The sequence below is a fragment of the Botryllus schlosseri genome, chromosome 11 (genome assembly GCF_051294905.1).
Source record: "Botryllus schlosseri isolate E-star chromosome 11, Bs_hap1, whole genome shotgun sequence".
Lineage (NCBI taxonomy): Eukaryota > Metazoa > Chordata > Ascidiacea > Stolidobranchia > Styelidae > Botryllus > Botryllus schlosseri.
In genome coordinates this window covers 14,709,700-14,723,122 of record NC_137246.1, presented here as the reverse complement: position 1 = coordinate 14,723,122, position 13,423 = coordinate 14,709,700, and the positions used below count along the sequence as shown (strand labels likewise).

At 43.1% G+C, this 13,423-nt stretch overlaps 2 protein-coding genes across 2 annotated transcripts in view; both read right to left on the bottom strand.

Moving 5' to 3' along the window:
* The window catches only part of LOC145451148 (dynein beta chain, ciliary-like), a 346,083-nt gene that overhangs the window by 80,779 nt on the left and 251,881 nt on the right, over nucleotides 1–13,423 (bottom strand). The window lies entirely within an intron of this gene.
* On the bottom strand, nucleotides 2,801–6,086 carry LOC145450576 (scm-like with four MBT domains protein 2). Its single transcript, XM_080329092.1, has one exon. The coding sequence runs from the start codon at nucleotides 5,626–5,628 to the stop codon at nucleotides 3,040–3,042; it is 2,589 nt and encodes an 862-aa protein (XP_080185218.1). The 5' UTR covers nucleotides 5,629–6,086; the 3' UTR covers nucleotides 2,801–3,039.

Here is a 13,423-nt window from a genome sequence, read left to right as displayed (position 1 = left end):
TAAACCATATTACTAGGGCCACTCAAAGGTGCCGATAGTACCGAAGTGGTACGCTCCAACGATGTAACAACAATGGGCCGTTCGGCGTTCCGACATTTCAATCACTAGGACACATTCATCAATATATTTATATTATATTTTTTTCTGCTCCTATTATTGAAGATATTTGGCCATGAGATTAATAGCCTACTTATCAGAAGTATACCCGAATCCAGGATTGGAAGTACAATGCTCAAGCCTAAAAATGTTTTGATATCAGATCAGTTTCTATTATCAATCTGTTAAATTCAAAATATTCATAGTAGCTGCAAAATTATAATCCGATAGCTTTTATGATGGCATCATACGTTTGTCCGTCCATATGGTGTCTATATCTTAAAATTAATATATATTATGTTTAATCGTTGAGTTGAGTACAACAACAATTCTATTCAAATAGTTATAAATGTGATGATTCTTTTCGTGTCGGGCCTAAATTGATACAAGAGTAAATCACATTTTGACGATGTGTGTTTACTGTCAGTCTGCTGCATCGGCTCGCTTTCAATAGGACAATTCATTCCCGCCAAATAAGGCATACTTGAAAAGACATAGAATACCCCTATAAATGATGCGGCCCTCGGCGTCGTCAAAACTGGAAAACTGGCCCGCGAGCACATTTGAGTTTGAGACCTCTGATTTAGAGTAAACGACACTATATTACACTGACACTATACTTGACTCGAAAATTTCGCTTCGATTCACTAGTAGGGCTGGGCACAATGATTCGAGTACTCGAATCTGATTCGAGTATTAATTTTATTGATACGAGTCGAGTAGTAAATGACGATTTTTTCGAGCACTGAAATTATACGTTCCTCAACGAAAATTAAAGTTTCGACACTATTTTCCAGTGTGGAAGCCTTGAAACCTTGATTGGCCGTATCGCAGTATACGTAACATAGTACAAAGCTACGAACACTACTGGAAATAACACATTTCCGAAGTCATGATCATTGATCATCCCACAACATTGTCACCAATTACAATGAAATCGGTATGGTCAAAAATAACCAAAGTATCTTTAATGTGATGGATAACAGGCATTATATTCTTTGTGGTGGCATAAAAGGTACATATTTGAACTTGAACATATCATATATGTGATGGCGTCATCATGGGTGATACTCGAATACTCGACTCGAAGCATAATACGTGATTCAGGATCGAATCACTCATATACTCGATATTGCCTGTAGTCACGAGTCCATACACATTTTGACACATGTCAAATTTTGTGAAAAGTAGACTCGAGTCAACCGAACACTTTCCGGCACTTAAGCACTCACCTTACGAATGGATTCCGTCATTAATATTAGCAGTTTCACATGTTATTACATCGAATGTTTATCCTTTCTCAGCCCATGTGATCGCATTCAGCAGTAGAATGTGTGGAGGGAGTGTTTTCGTAAATTCAGGGCAATATATAAATGATGATGCATATTCAGGTAAGCCAATTGCTAAGTCACTTTGTTGCATGCTATTGTTTCTTGATCTCCAATCAGGATTCTCGGTATAGTAACATGATGTCGGAATCTCCCAGGCGTACTAGAAACAAATTTCTTTCGCGATGAGCACACGATTCCAAATTGGTATTTCTATACGGCAGGGGCGGGCAACTTCTCTAGTCAGCGGGCCGGATACAGGAAAATTAGGTACTTGGCGGGCCGGATTGCTGAATCGATACATTATTCCCCCATTTATCCACATATACAAGGTGTAAATCGCATTTATTGAATGTATTTTAACGACCGCAATGTCACGTCAAAGCCATTTCTCACCGATAATGACGAAGACAATGTGGATTTGAGAACAGCATTGTCATACAGGCGCCGCCATGTCTGCTTCTATCTGATCAATCAACACATGGTGCAATCACTAATTAAGATTTCAAGGCGTTCGATAAGCCCGGTACCCAAATTTAACGAGATATCAATTCTTTAGGGCTTAGTAGGTGACGAGATAGGGTCGTTGTTCAACTGTATGGCCTATTTTATCTCGATATTGCATTCATGCGGACCGCGGCTTCTACAACGTTTGAAAAGCGGCCCGGCCGTGTTACAAGTCGGCGGCTAATGAATCAAAAATAAGAAATATCGGCCTGATGTAAATGATCGTTGTAGTCGACAAACACTATGATTACCACAAACGATATTAGGGTTGAGTACATCGTAAATGCTGATAACGCAAGTCATCTCGCTTCGACGAACTTACGCGTAAGATCCACTCTCGCACGCTGCGCAGTGCGCATATACGTATAGGTATAATGTATATAATAACATACAGTCACTAAAGTTTGACGTTTGTAAGCAAGTAGTGGGGAATCTCGGCAGACTGTAGCCGCGGGCCACATTATCGTATAAGACGGAAAACTGTTCGCGGGCCGTATGTTGCCCGCCCCTGCTATACGGGGTGCATCATTTTCCTCCGCTGTTCGCATCTGAACTCGGTGGCTCGGATTTCAAAGGGCGCTACTATATTAAAATCGAAAAATGATGTATTAAATCTCTCAAAAATTCGGGAGACTATTCGTAAATTCAATTGACATGTCGACGGCCGCCAATACACCGATTGAATAACGTGTCCACGGCCGCACAAATTTCCGCCTACGGCGGCAGGTTGCCCACCCCTGCCGTAGATATAGAGAATATATCCCTCGGAATCGATAATTAATTACGGTATGTTTCCTGGCGATAGCTGTGGCCTCGTTGCATCGCAGCAATTGCTAAATATGAGTAGCCAACCAAACCAGCCCCGACGCTGCTCTGTTCAACATGTTGTACTTGCTTGATAAGAATCAAATAAATCAGGCTTGCAAATTCAATAAAATCTGGATAATACAACAAATTGACCGAGTCGACAACAAAAACTCAGCATTCGTTTACAAGTAATTGCAGCAACTAGCCAACAACTGGCTAGAACTCACACAATCAAGCAGTAAAGAAACAAGGTGTGAAGAAGTGGAAAAATCATGGTGAAAGTAACAGGAAAAAGATCAACTCAGCTGCAGAATTTCTCATAAAATGAAATCTTCACCCTCTCTACCTGTCTTGCCACCTTCAAGGCGGCGCCCAATTTCAATCCCAGAAATTGCTGAATTACAGGTAGAGTTAATAAGAGTAGAGCCTGGCCATCCACTTGCTGGGCTGCAAAGCGTGAAGACCACTGCGAACAATCGGTTGACTCAATGAATTCAACCACTTCGCCTGTCGTCCAGTGTAGCGGATTCGTGTGCAGAGGAAGTTTCATTATACCCGCAATGCGCTTTTTCTTATCCAAGTTTTCATACACAGTTTGAATTGTCGATGGCGACGAGCACTTGAAACTCGCATCTGTTAATTTGCTTACCCGTCCCTTTTCGTCACTACCTGGCCGAGTAACAAGTTGCTTATTTTTCTTCACACGCTCTATTTCATTTAACATCATTGAACTACGATCAGATGTTGAATTTGTAGCCATAGCCGGTATTGATTGACTTGATTTTTTGTCTTGGATTTTTCTGTTTAGTTTCTTCAGGGGCGGTCTCCCAACTGGTCTAGCACTGACACAATTGTGAGTGCATTCTTTGACGGGACGACCAATAGTTATCAAACAGGGACAGCAACGTAGAAATTCCAAGAGCGCTTTTGTAAACTGTTCCACATCTCGCGCATCGTTTACAATGTGTAGTGTGCCCTGATATTTCTTACCACTGAATTTGGTTTTGATGATACAAGGATGACTCCAGTGACAGACTGTAAAGTCTTCAAGGTCTTTGAGCAATTTGTGTGGACGTTCCGCCGCTTTTACTAGAAGTGTTAGGACTTCTTTCAACACCAAAACCGTGTTACCTGGACCAACGTATTTGGGTATTCTGCTCAAATCACAATCATTCAAGAAGGGCCCACTTTTACAAATACAGTTGAAACATAGCACTGGGCACCATAATTCACTATCAGAGCTGGGATTGATAAGATTTCGAATAGCTTCAACGTCATCTGTCGTTTCTGTCATATCAATATCAATTGTTTCGGAATCCTCTGCCATTGGACTATCGGGAAGACATTCCATAGTCATATAGTTGGGAGTTGATAATGGATAATCATTTGATTGACACCATCCAACTGGGAAAATGTCCATTGATGATGATTGATGATAGCATTTCACAGATTCGTAATGTGATGAAGTTAGCTCCAATTGCAATATGCCTCCATAGACTTTTTTTATGGTTGCCACTGATATTTCGTTCAAATTGAAAGGATTACAGGCTTCAAGTTTCATGCCAGTCTCGAAACCATGCGTTTCTTCACATCGCGGGAAACAAATCGAAGGAGCTGCAATGGAGTTAGTGATCCGTAGATAATGGTCCCAGTCAAATGCATCTCCACGTGCACCAGCGAGTTCTACTGGAATATTATGTTTCACACACCAATCTACAGAGAATATATATGGCGAGTCGGAATGACAAACCATAGTGTAACTTGCAGTATTTCTGCTCACTCCATCTAACCGAGCCAGAAAGAAGTAATCATCTATGATTTTGACGATTGTAGCCGGACATATTTTGCTTCTATTCACAGGATCAAGTATCGCTATTTTCCAAGCCTTCTTGACAGAATGTTGCCTGAACTTGAGTTGATCTTTAAACACACATTCAGGAACGAGACCTGTTTCATTGACTCCAAATAACGATGCAGTGAGAACACGCGCCCACTCTTCTTTGGTAAAATGTTTATAGGAAATTGTATCAGGTGGTCTCATTAGAAGACCACAAGACTTTCCCCAGCCAAAGTTATGGAGCCTTTGGTCTAGAAAGAACAGCCAAAAATCATGTTCAAAGTCGTTTTCCTGCAGTCCTTTATAGCGAAGAAGCAACCGTCCACCAACATTTTTAACAACTTCAGCAACCCACACATGTTGTGGATGCTGCGAATCTTGCACTTCCAGTATCATTCCACATTCTATCATCTCAATGAGAGTTTTCCCTCGATGTGGTCCTTCTAGGAAACGGGCTGGAGCACTTCTGGCTCCCACTAAATTTTCCACAAGAAAATCCACCCAACGTTCAAGTTTGTCTTTAATGTGGCCTGGTGGCTGCAATGTCTTTCCAGTTTGTGCGCACCATCCGATCGGATGAAGATCTGCCGAAGCCAAGTCTGCCCAAAAATCGTACTTTCTGTCATCTCCACTTCCATCGAATCGAAGGAGCAATAAACTTCCACATGTCGATATCAGCGTTGCAACCCAGTACGTGTTGGGGTTATCCTTATTTGCTACTTCAAGCTTCATGCCAGGCGTGAAACCATTGAATAGACTTACTTCCACATGTTTGAAATATTGGTGAGGAGCCGGCACAGACGTAGTAGACTTGAGGTAATCATCCCAGTCGAAACCTCCCCCATGATCGACTTCATCTTTTACCAGTGCGGAGTCAACATGAATTTGATTGGTCGTGGACTTTACATTGTTGGATTCTTCCAAGCTGTGATTTCCAAATTTGCTGCTCTCGTAACTGCTCGTTAGTGGTACACTGCTTTTCTCATACGATGCGGAAGCAAAACTATCGGAATCCAATGCCGATTTGATCTTGAAATTGTCAATTACATCCATTGCCTATACGATTTCAGACAGAGCGTCAATGATAACCTGCTAACGGAAAATTTGTGCTAGTCGACGAAGGTCGAATATGTATCTGTTACCGATCTCCTGGGTCCACCTACGGCTATGCAGCGTTTGTGCACCGAAGCGTTTAGTAAAGAGAAAAGGCAGGCAATGTTTTGATGAAGTCGGAACCGAATTTGCTGTTTATCGGGTGGATATAAATTAGTGATATCATCAACGTCGGGGATATCAGTATAGACTTTGGAGATCATCATCATCATTTATCGAAATTTTCATCAAATCAATGCACCACAATATTGCGATATGATGAAAAGATAGGAGGGTGCTGTAACGACTTGAAGTAGTCATTTAACCAGATACCCACCTTTGCTACAGCATGCAAATAAGACCCTCGATCCTAACCTCACTCAGCCTGTATCCTATAACTCGGCCAAAAGCGATGACCTAATCAAAAATCACACCTACCACCTGTCCAAAAGCCGGTCGACTCAGTTCAAACTCACCCTAATCCATGACAATAGTACATATTTGCAGAGGTGGTGAGTAACAAGGTACTTCTACTTTTAGGAAGTATCCTACTCAAGTAGTTTTCCTCTACTTCTGGTACTTACCTAAGTAGATCTCATTTTTTCTACTTCTGCTTCTATGTCAAAATATTTTGTGATCAACTTACTTACTTTTCGCTATTTTCAGTTTCTCAAGTAGAAGTAGTTTAATCCCCCAATACGAAAGATAGCCTGAGGAGTTTTGGGGCTGTTTTCACGGAGTACGAACATTTAATATTCGTAAAAGTCAAGTAAAGCCCGGAAATTTTGTTGGGCTTCGCGTATAGAAGCCTAGTGATGGAGTGACAAATAGGTTTCCATGAAAGTATTGGTGAATACTAAATAAATACAGTCCATCCTCAAGATTACCGGACCACGACTGACCTATCGATCTCGCTTCCCATGACATGCCGCCCTATTTCTTGTCGCTTTCTTTTTCTATACTGTATTCTTTACTTTCAGTCAGTGTGCATGCCTCCTCTTTACTACGCCTAGGCCAAGGTGGGTGTCCGATTCCATTGACAAATCCAAGTCGCTTCGACATCTTCCTGTCTATTCATTGTATCGCATTTTTTGTGGTGTATTGAACTGATAAAATTGCTAATAAACCAATGATGATGATGATGATGAATATAATTTAGGTACAGGATTGCTTGGTTCCTCTCGCGACGCATTGTCGTCCATATCAGGAAGGAAAGGAAGGAAAGGACGTAGTTTATTTTTGTCCTTGATGTTTTTGCGGCATATACACCGACTCATGATATACATACACACGATCTGCGCATATGCATACCATGAGTGCATGATGTGCATGTGCCGCTGGACAAGGAAGTGCAGATATAGCCTTTACGACTTTCTAAGTCATGCACCACCCCTCCATGCTATCCCAGTAATGCATGAGCGCCAAGCAGGGAAGCCATGGATACCAGTGTTACTAATCAGGTCTTTGGTCTGACCCGGCCGGGAATCGAACCCACGACCTACCGATCAAGAAGCCGGGCGCTTAACCATTACGCTATCTTGATGATATTTCATCACAGTAAATATGGCCCACCACGTTTAAAACTACCGCTTCGCAATCCAGCAATTATACCTATCATATCTTAATCTAGCATAGGGTTGCCAACTTGCCATACGTCCGGAATTTCCCGGACATGTCCGGAATTTCACTGAAAAATCTGCGTCCGGGAGGAATTTCTAAAATATGCCTAAATGTCCGGAATTTTGAAGTAGGCTCAAAAGTTTTTCGTAAATCAGCATAAACAATATCTTTTTCAAGCAGAGTTATGATATTCGAAATTCTTCTTCGCGCTGCGCGCGAGGTAATGCAACGTATATTGATATTAGTATGAGACTATGAGCACCAGGCACCACATTCGACAAAAATGCAACCAAAATAAATATAAATTACCATCATTTACTGAAATATGTCCAATGGTAATCGCAATTATAAGCAAACGGTATAGTACTAGAGTTGGTCAAGGCCGATTGGATGCTTAGTCACAGATAGTGGTTCCAAATCTTGGGGTCGTTTACCTTTATCTGGGGATCGCGATGATGTTGGACGTAATCACCGTTCTAGGCCGAGAGTAAGTTTGGGCAAGTTGAATTTTTTTAGTAATCAGCTTTTCAAGTTTTTAGCTGGGCCACGGAACATTTTTAAGTTTGAAATGAGGTCGCGACTATTAAAGGTTGGAAATCACCGGATGTGCAACCTGCTGGTGCATTTTATAGTGGCCTAATGGAAGAATCAATATTATTGAAGAATTCATTCAAAAAATTTCACAGCCAAATGCATATAGCAATTGTCCAAGAAGTTACATCGATTACCCTATGGTGGGTTAGATATTAGTGCTTTTTTTGGGCGGAAGGGGGCGGAAAAAATGTTGTTTCGGACCTGATTAAAATAAAAACACACAATGAGATAGCCGCACCGACCTAACAGTATAGCAGGGCTGTCAAACACAATCCTGACAGGCCAAACACGGCCCGCCAGACGATTTCATCCGGCCAGTGGAGAAATCTATTGCACACCATAGCAAGTAGCAATCACCAGAGCTCATACTACAGGGGGCCCAATTCATGACCTATGCAGGCCTGTTTGTTTTTGGATATTGGGTTTTATTTTTGGAGATTCTCCAAAAATAAGATTTGAAAACATCCAAAAATAAGCTTTTTTTGGATGATGTTTTTTCAAGTTTTTTAGTGAAATGCACGAGTCAGAGCAGTGTAAATACCATTGAAACAACCAGGAAACTCACAAACACACACAAAAACAGCATGTGTATGCGGGAGGGGGTCTCCGAAACGCTAAAAGTAGGCTCTTCCACTCTCTGGAAGGATCGGAGGCGACACGACAAGGGTTAAAGAGGCAGCATGGTATGAAATCGTGCGAGTGTGGTGCGGGCGGGACCTTGTGACGCAGGCCGAATACCGCCACCTCTACAACAATAACTTTGTCCCCACGATGATGGGACTGAATGGCTACCTACCAACGGCAACAGGACTTGATCCAGGAAAAGAAAAGTATGTGCCCCAAGTTTGTAGACACATGTTGGTTGTCAACTAAGAAAATGACCACTTGGTTGACTAGACACCGTACCAAACTCCTCGGGGTTATAAACGATAAAAGTCCGGCCTGTGCACCTCCGCTGCAGTAGTGGATCCAACTAATCGTCCTCGAGCGTATGGCCACAGAGCTGAGCACCACCGTCACAAAGATTCATGGACTTGGCCATCTGATCGTGGAGCATCAGGATGAGCTCCCTCGCCTGGTCGAACGCCTTCGAGCTCGGTGCTCAGCTGAGGATTGGGACAATGACACCCGCGGCAAGGAAGGTCCTATGGTCCTAGGGTGCTGGACTATCAAGTTCACTGAGTCACGCAATTTCGTGGAGGATCAGAGTGTGCAGTCCTCGATTTTCTCGATAATATCGACGAAGAAGAGAAGCAATCCACGTTCGAGGCAGCCAGGAGCCTTATAGCAGGGCTCATCAATGGCATAAAGAAAATTGAAGTGGCCGAGAATGAAAGGGTTCTGCCCTGTCTACCACACCAAGTGGTGCAACCTCGTAGGCAGGACGGAACAAACACTTCTCGCTCTTTTAGATTCTAATAATATAAACAAGAGTGATACATATATGTTAGGCTTACCATATTTTGAAAATGTAAAAAGAGGACACTTTTTCAGAAATTTGCAAGATGCAAAACCGGAGTAAAATTCTCAAAAACCGGTGGATTTTTCCCACTTTGTGATCGGTTGACTAAAAAAAAAGGTCATCACTTCTGCTCAGAGCTCAAAATACCGTTTTTCTCTCCACATTGCCAGGCGGTTGACTAAAAAAAAAAAAAGGTCATCTTTTCGCTCAGAGCTAAATTCACCGTTTTTCACTCCGAAATACCCGCCGGAGCGTCACTTCTGTGCTAATTTGCGTCATATCACTCGCAATTTGCTCTAAATCTGACCTAAATTTTCAAAAAAGAGGACAAAATCTCAAAAAAGAGGACAAAAGGGCGTCCTCCGAGGACACTTTCAAAAAAGTCAAAAAAGAGGACAAATCCTCTTAAAAGAGGACGTATGGTAAGCCTAATATATGTAAGCTACTTTATTTGCAGCTCAGTGAATTGATCGACAAACACCGGGGTGGGCTGTCCAACAAAGAGGACACCTGAGTAGATACAGAATATCGAAGAGCAATTCCAATCCATGTTAGTCCGATACAAAATGAACGTCACTTTCAAGCGCATTATTGACGAGCGACAGTTCTTTGGAACCACATGGCTCGATGTTTCCCACAACTGCGACGGTCGAAGCCGATTTCCCGAAAATCAACTGGGAGAAAGGTCTCTACCGGGCGTCACCCACTGATTTTTATTTGGAGGGCATTCTCCAGGCCAAAGACTTTGTGACGAAAGTATTAGAAAGTTAGATCAAGATCACTGATGATGTCGATGAACATGAATACATGATAATAACATACTTTCGGTGAAGTTTTCTATGACATGCCGCCCTATTTCTTGTCGCTTTCTTTTTCTATACTGTATTCTTTACTTTCATTCAGTGTGCATGCCTCCTCTTTACTACGCCTAGGCCAAGGTGGGTGTCCGATTCCATTGACAAATCCAAGTCGCTTCGACATCTTCCTGTCTATTCATTGTATCGCATTTTTTGTGGTGTATTGAACTGATAAAATTGCTAATAAACCAATGATGATGACGATGATGTAGTATTATGAGGTGTTATGATATGCTTGATTGATCATGCGATGGGTTTCCGGATTGTTTTGATCAAAGTCACTCAACTATGTCAAGTCACTCAACTATGTCATAGTTGAGTGACTTTGGTTTTGATGACAGACAAGCATGTGGTCTGGTAGAATACACTTCGAATCCGACTTGTAAAAGTATCTGTCTAAGTAGACAGCTAGAAGCTTAGTGATAATACCACATGGTGGAAGCGGATAACTTCGAACTAGCCTAATAACTAGATTATGGCGGCCGTTGTATTAGGTCCGGGGGATCTCACAATAATAGGCGCCGTGAATGAGGCAGAAGCCTGGCTGGAATGGAAAAAGAAATTCCTGATCTTTATCGACGCAGCAGGTCATGCTGAATCACCTGGGCGCCAGAAAGTTGGATTATTACTGCAATTCATAGGCAATGAAGGAAAGGAAATATACGAGGATTTCGTGTTTGCTGAAGCAGTCGCAGAATCAGACGGTGTGGAAGCAGTTGCAGCAGAAGACAAAACTGACCTTGATACCGTCTTGAAGAAGTTTGATGAACGTTTCAAGGTTCGGGATGGCAGGTTTGAAGCACACCTTCAATTCTTCCATTTCTTACAACGCAAAGAGGGCGAATCATTTGCATCTTGGGTACATGCAGTCAGAAAGGCTGCACGAAAATGCCAATTTCCTCCAGCAGTGTACGACGCAACCGTTCGGGCTAAACTTATTGTCGGGTGCGTAGATGATTCGAGATGTTGTACAAGCTATCGGAAATCGACTTTGACAAGCTAACGTCTCAGAAGATTATCGACGTTGTGACTACACAGGAGACGAGACGGAGCTATGCTGATCGGAGATCTGCACCTACAGCAATAGAAGCGGTGGCCAACAAAGCGAGACCTCAAACTTTTAAGAAGCCTGCAGTTGAAACTGTGCCTATAATAAACTGCACATTTTGCGGTCGACGGCACAAAAGAGGCAGAGGGTTCTGTCCAGCAGCCTCAGTAAAATGGTACAGATGTGGTAGAACGGGCCATTATAAGGAAAGGTGCAGAAGTAGAAATGTACGCGTGCTGGATAGCGAAACGATTGAGGAAGAACCAAGCGCTGAGTGTTATGACGAGGAAGAACTTCCAGACGCAATGTGTGGAAGTGTGGGCGAAACCCAGGAAGCAGAAGCATCGGTAGGTTCAGCACAGGCTACTAAGACTACCCAGTGGACTATCATGTTGAGAGTCGTTAACAACACTCTGAAATGGATTGTTGACTCTGGAGCAGAAGTGTCTGTCATGCCGCGGCGATTGTACAAGAGACAATATGGGCCTATACAGAAATCTGATAGACGGCTCATTGGAGTTAATCGACAACCTCTCAATACTGTTAGTTTTGTACGGATGAAACTCAGCTCCGACTTCAAGGCGTTAACAACGAAAGTCTACATTGTATCGGATGCGGATAAGCTACTCCTTGGCGCTCCTGCTATACTGGAACTTGGACTTCTTCAAGAGTGCCAGGATGTTCAAGTATCCATCAGGGCAGTCAAACTTACCCCTGAGAGTCGTTTGCGGAGCAAAGATGACGTCAAGAAAGCATACCCAGAGCTATTCAAAGGCATTGGCAAACTGGGAGAGCCGTTTACTATTCACATGAAAGACGGCGTTGAGCCCTTCGGTTTGAATTTGCCACGTCGTGTGCCAATCCCATTACGCCAGAAACTCAAAAAATGGAGATAGATAAGCTTGAAGAGCTCGGTATCATAGAAGAAGTGACGGGACCTACAGATTGGTGTGCTCCAATCGTAGTCGTAGCCAAACCAGACGGAAAGGTGCGACTGTGTGTAGACCTAACCAAGCTCAATAATGGGGTAAAAAGGGAGCTGTACCCTATGCCTACAGTCGAAAGCACTTTGGGGCAACTGTCAAAGGGGACGGTCTTCACTAAGCTGGACGCAAACTCTGGATTTTATCAAATTGAGCTCGCCCCTGAAAGTCGAAAGTTGACAACGTTTATCACACCGTTTGGGAGATATCAATTTCGTCGCTTACCATTTGGCATCTCGAGCGCACCGGAAGCGTTCCAAAAACGTATCAGTGAAATCCTGCAAGGAATCCCAAACGTGATTTGCCATATGGATGACATCCTAGTAGTTGGCACTCAAACTACGCACGATGAGACGCTGAAGGCTGTATTGGACCGTCTAAAATGCTCTGGCATGACTCTAAATGAGAAGAAATGCATCGTTGCTGCAACTGAACTTGAATATCTCGGTCAGGTCATCGGCCAAGATGGTATCAGCAAAGATCCAAAGAAGGTGCAGGCTATTGTGAATTATGCTGCTCCTACTGATTAGACTGAACTTCGCAGGTTCTTGGGAATGGCAAACCAGCTCATGAAGTTTAGCTCCAACCTAGCGGAACTGACCAAGCCGTTACGAGAATTGTTGGCGAAGAAGGTTGAGTGGTACTGGGGCCCGTCACAAGAGGAATCGTTTGCAAGAGTGAAACGCGATCTGTCTTCCGATGTTACATTAGCCATGTATTGCCCAGACAGGGAAACTGTGCTCTCAGCTGACTCCAGCAGTTACGGCCTTGGTGCCGTTCTGATGCAAAGACAAGATGACAATAACCTTCTCCCGGTCGCATATGCCAGCAGATCAATGAGCGACACTGAACAACGGTACGCCCAGATAGAAAAAGAGGCCTTGGCAATCACTTGGGCAATGGAGCACTGGAGAGAACTCTTACTGGGTATTGAAGATCTGAAAGTTGAAACTGACCACAAGCCACTAGTGCCTCTGCTCTCAACGAAATCGCTTGACGAATTACCTGTCAGAATTCAAAGATTCAAAATTAGGCTGATGTCCTATAACTTCGCAATTTTCCACACGCCAGGAAAGTCGATGTACACAGCAGACGCGCTATCACGATGCCCTTTGCCGACAACGGATGGCATCGAAGACACCGATCTTCACAAGGAAGCGGAAGCATGTGTGTGTGCTCTGGTCAGCGGGCT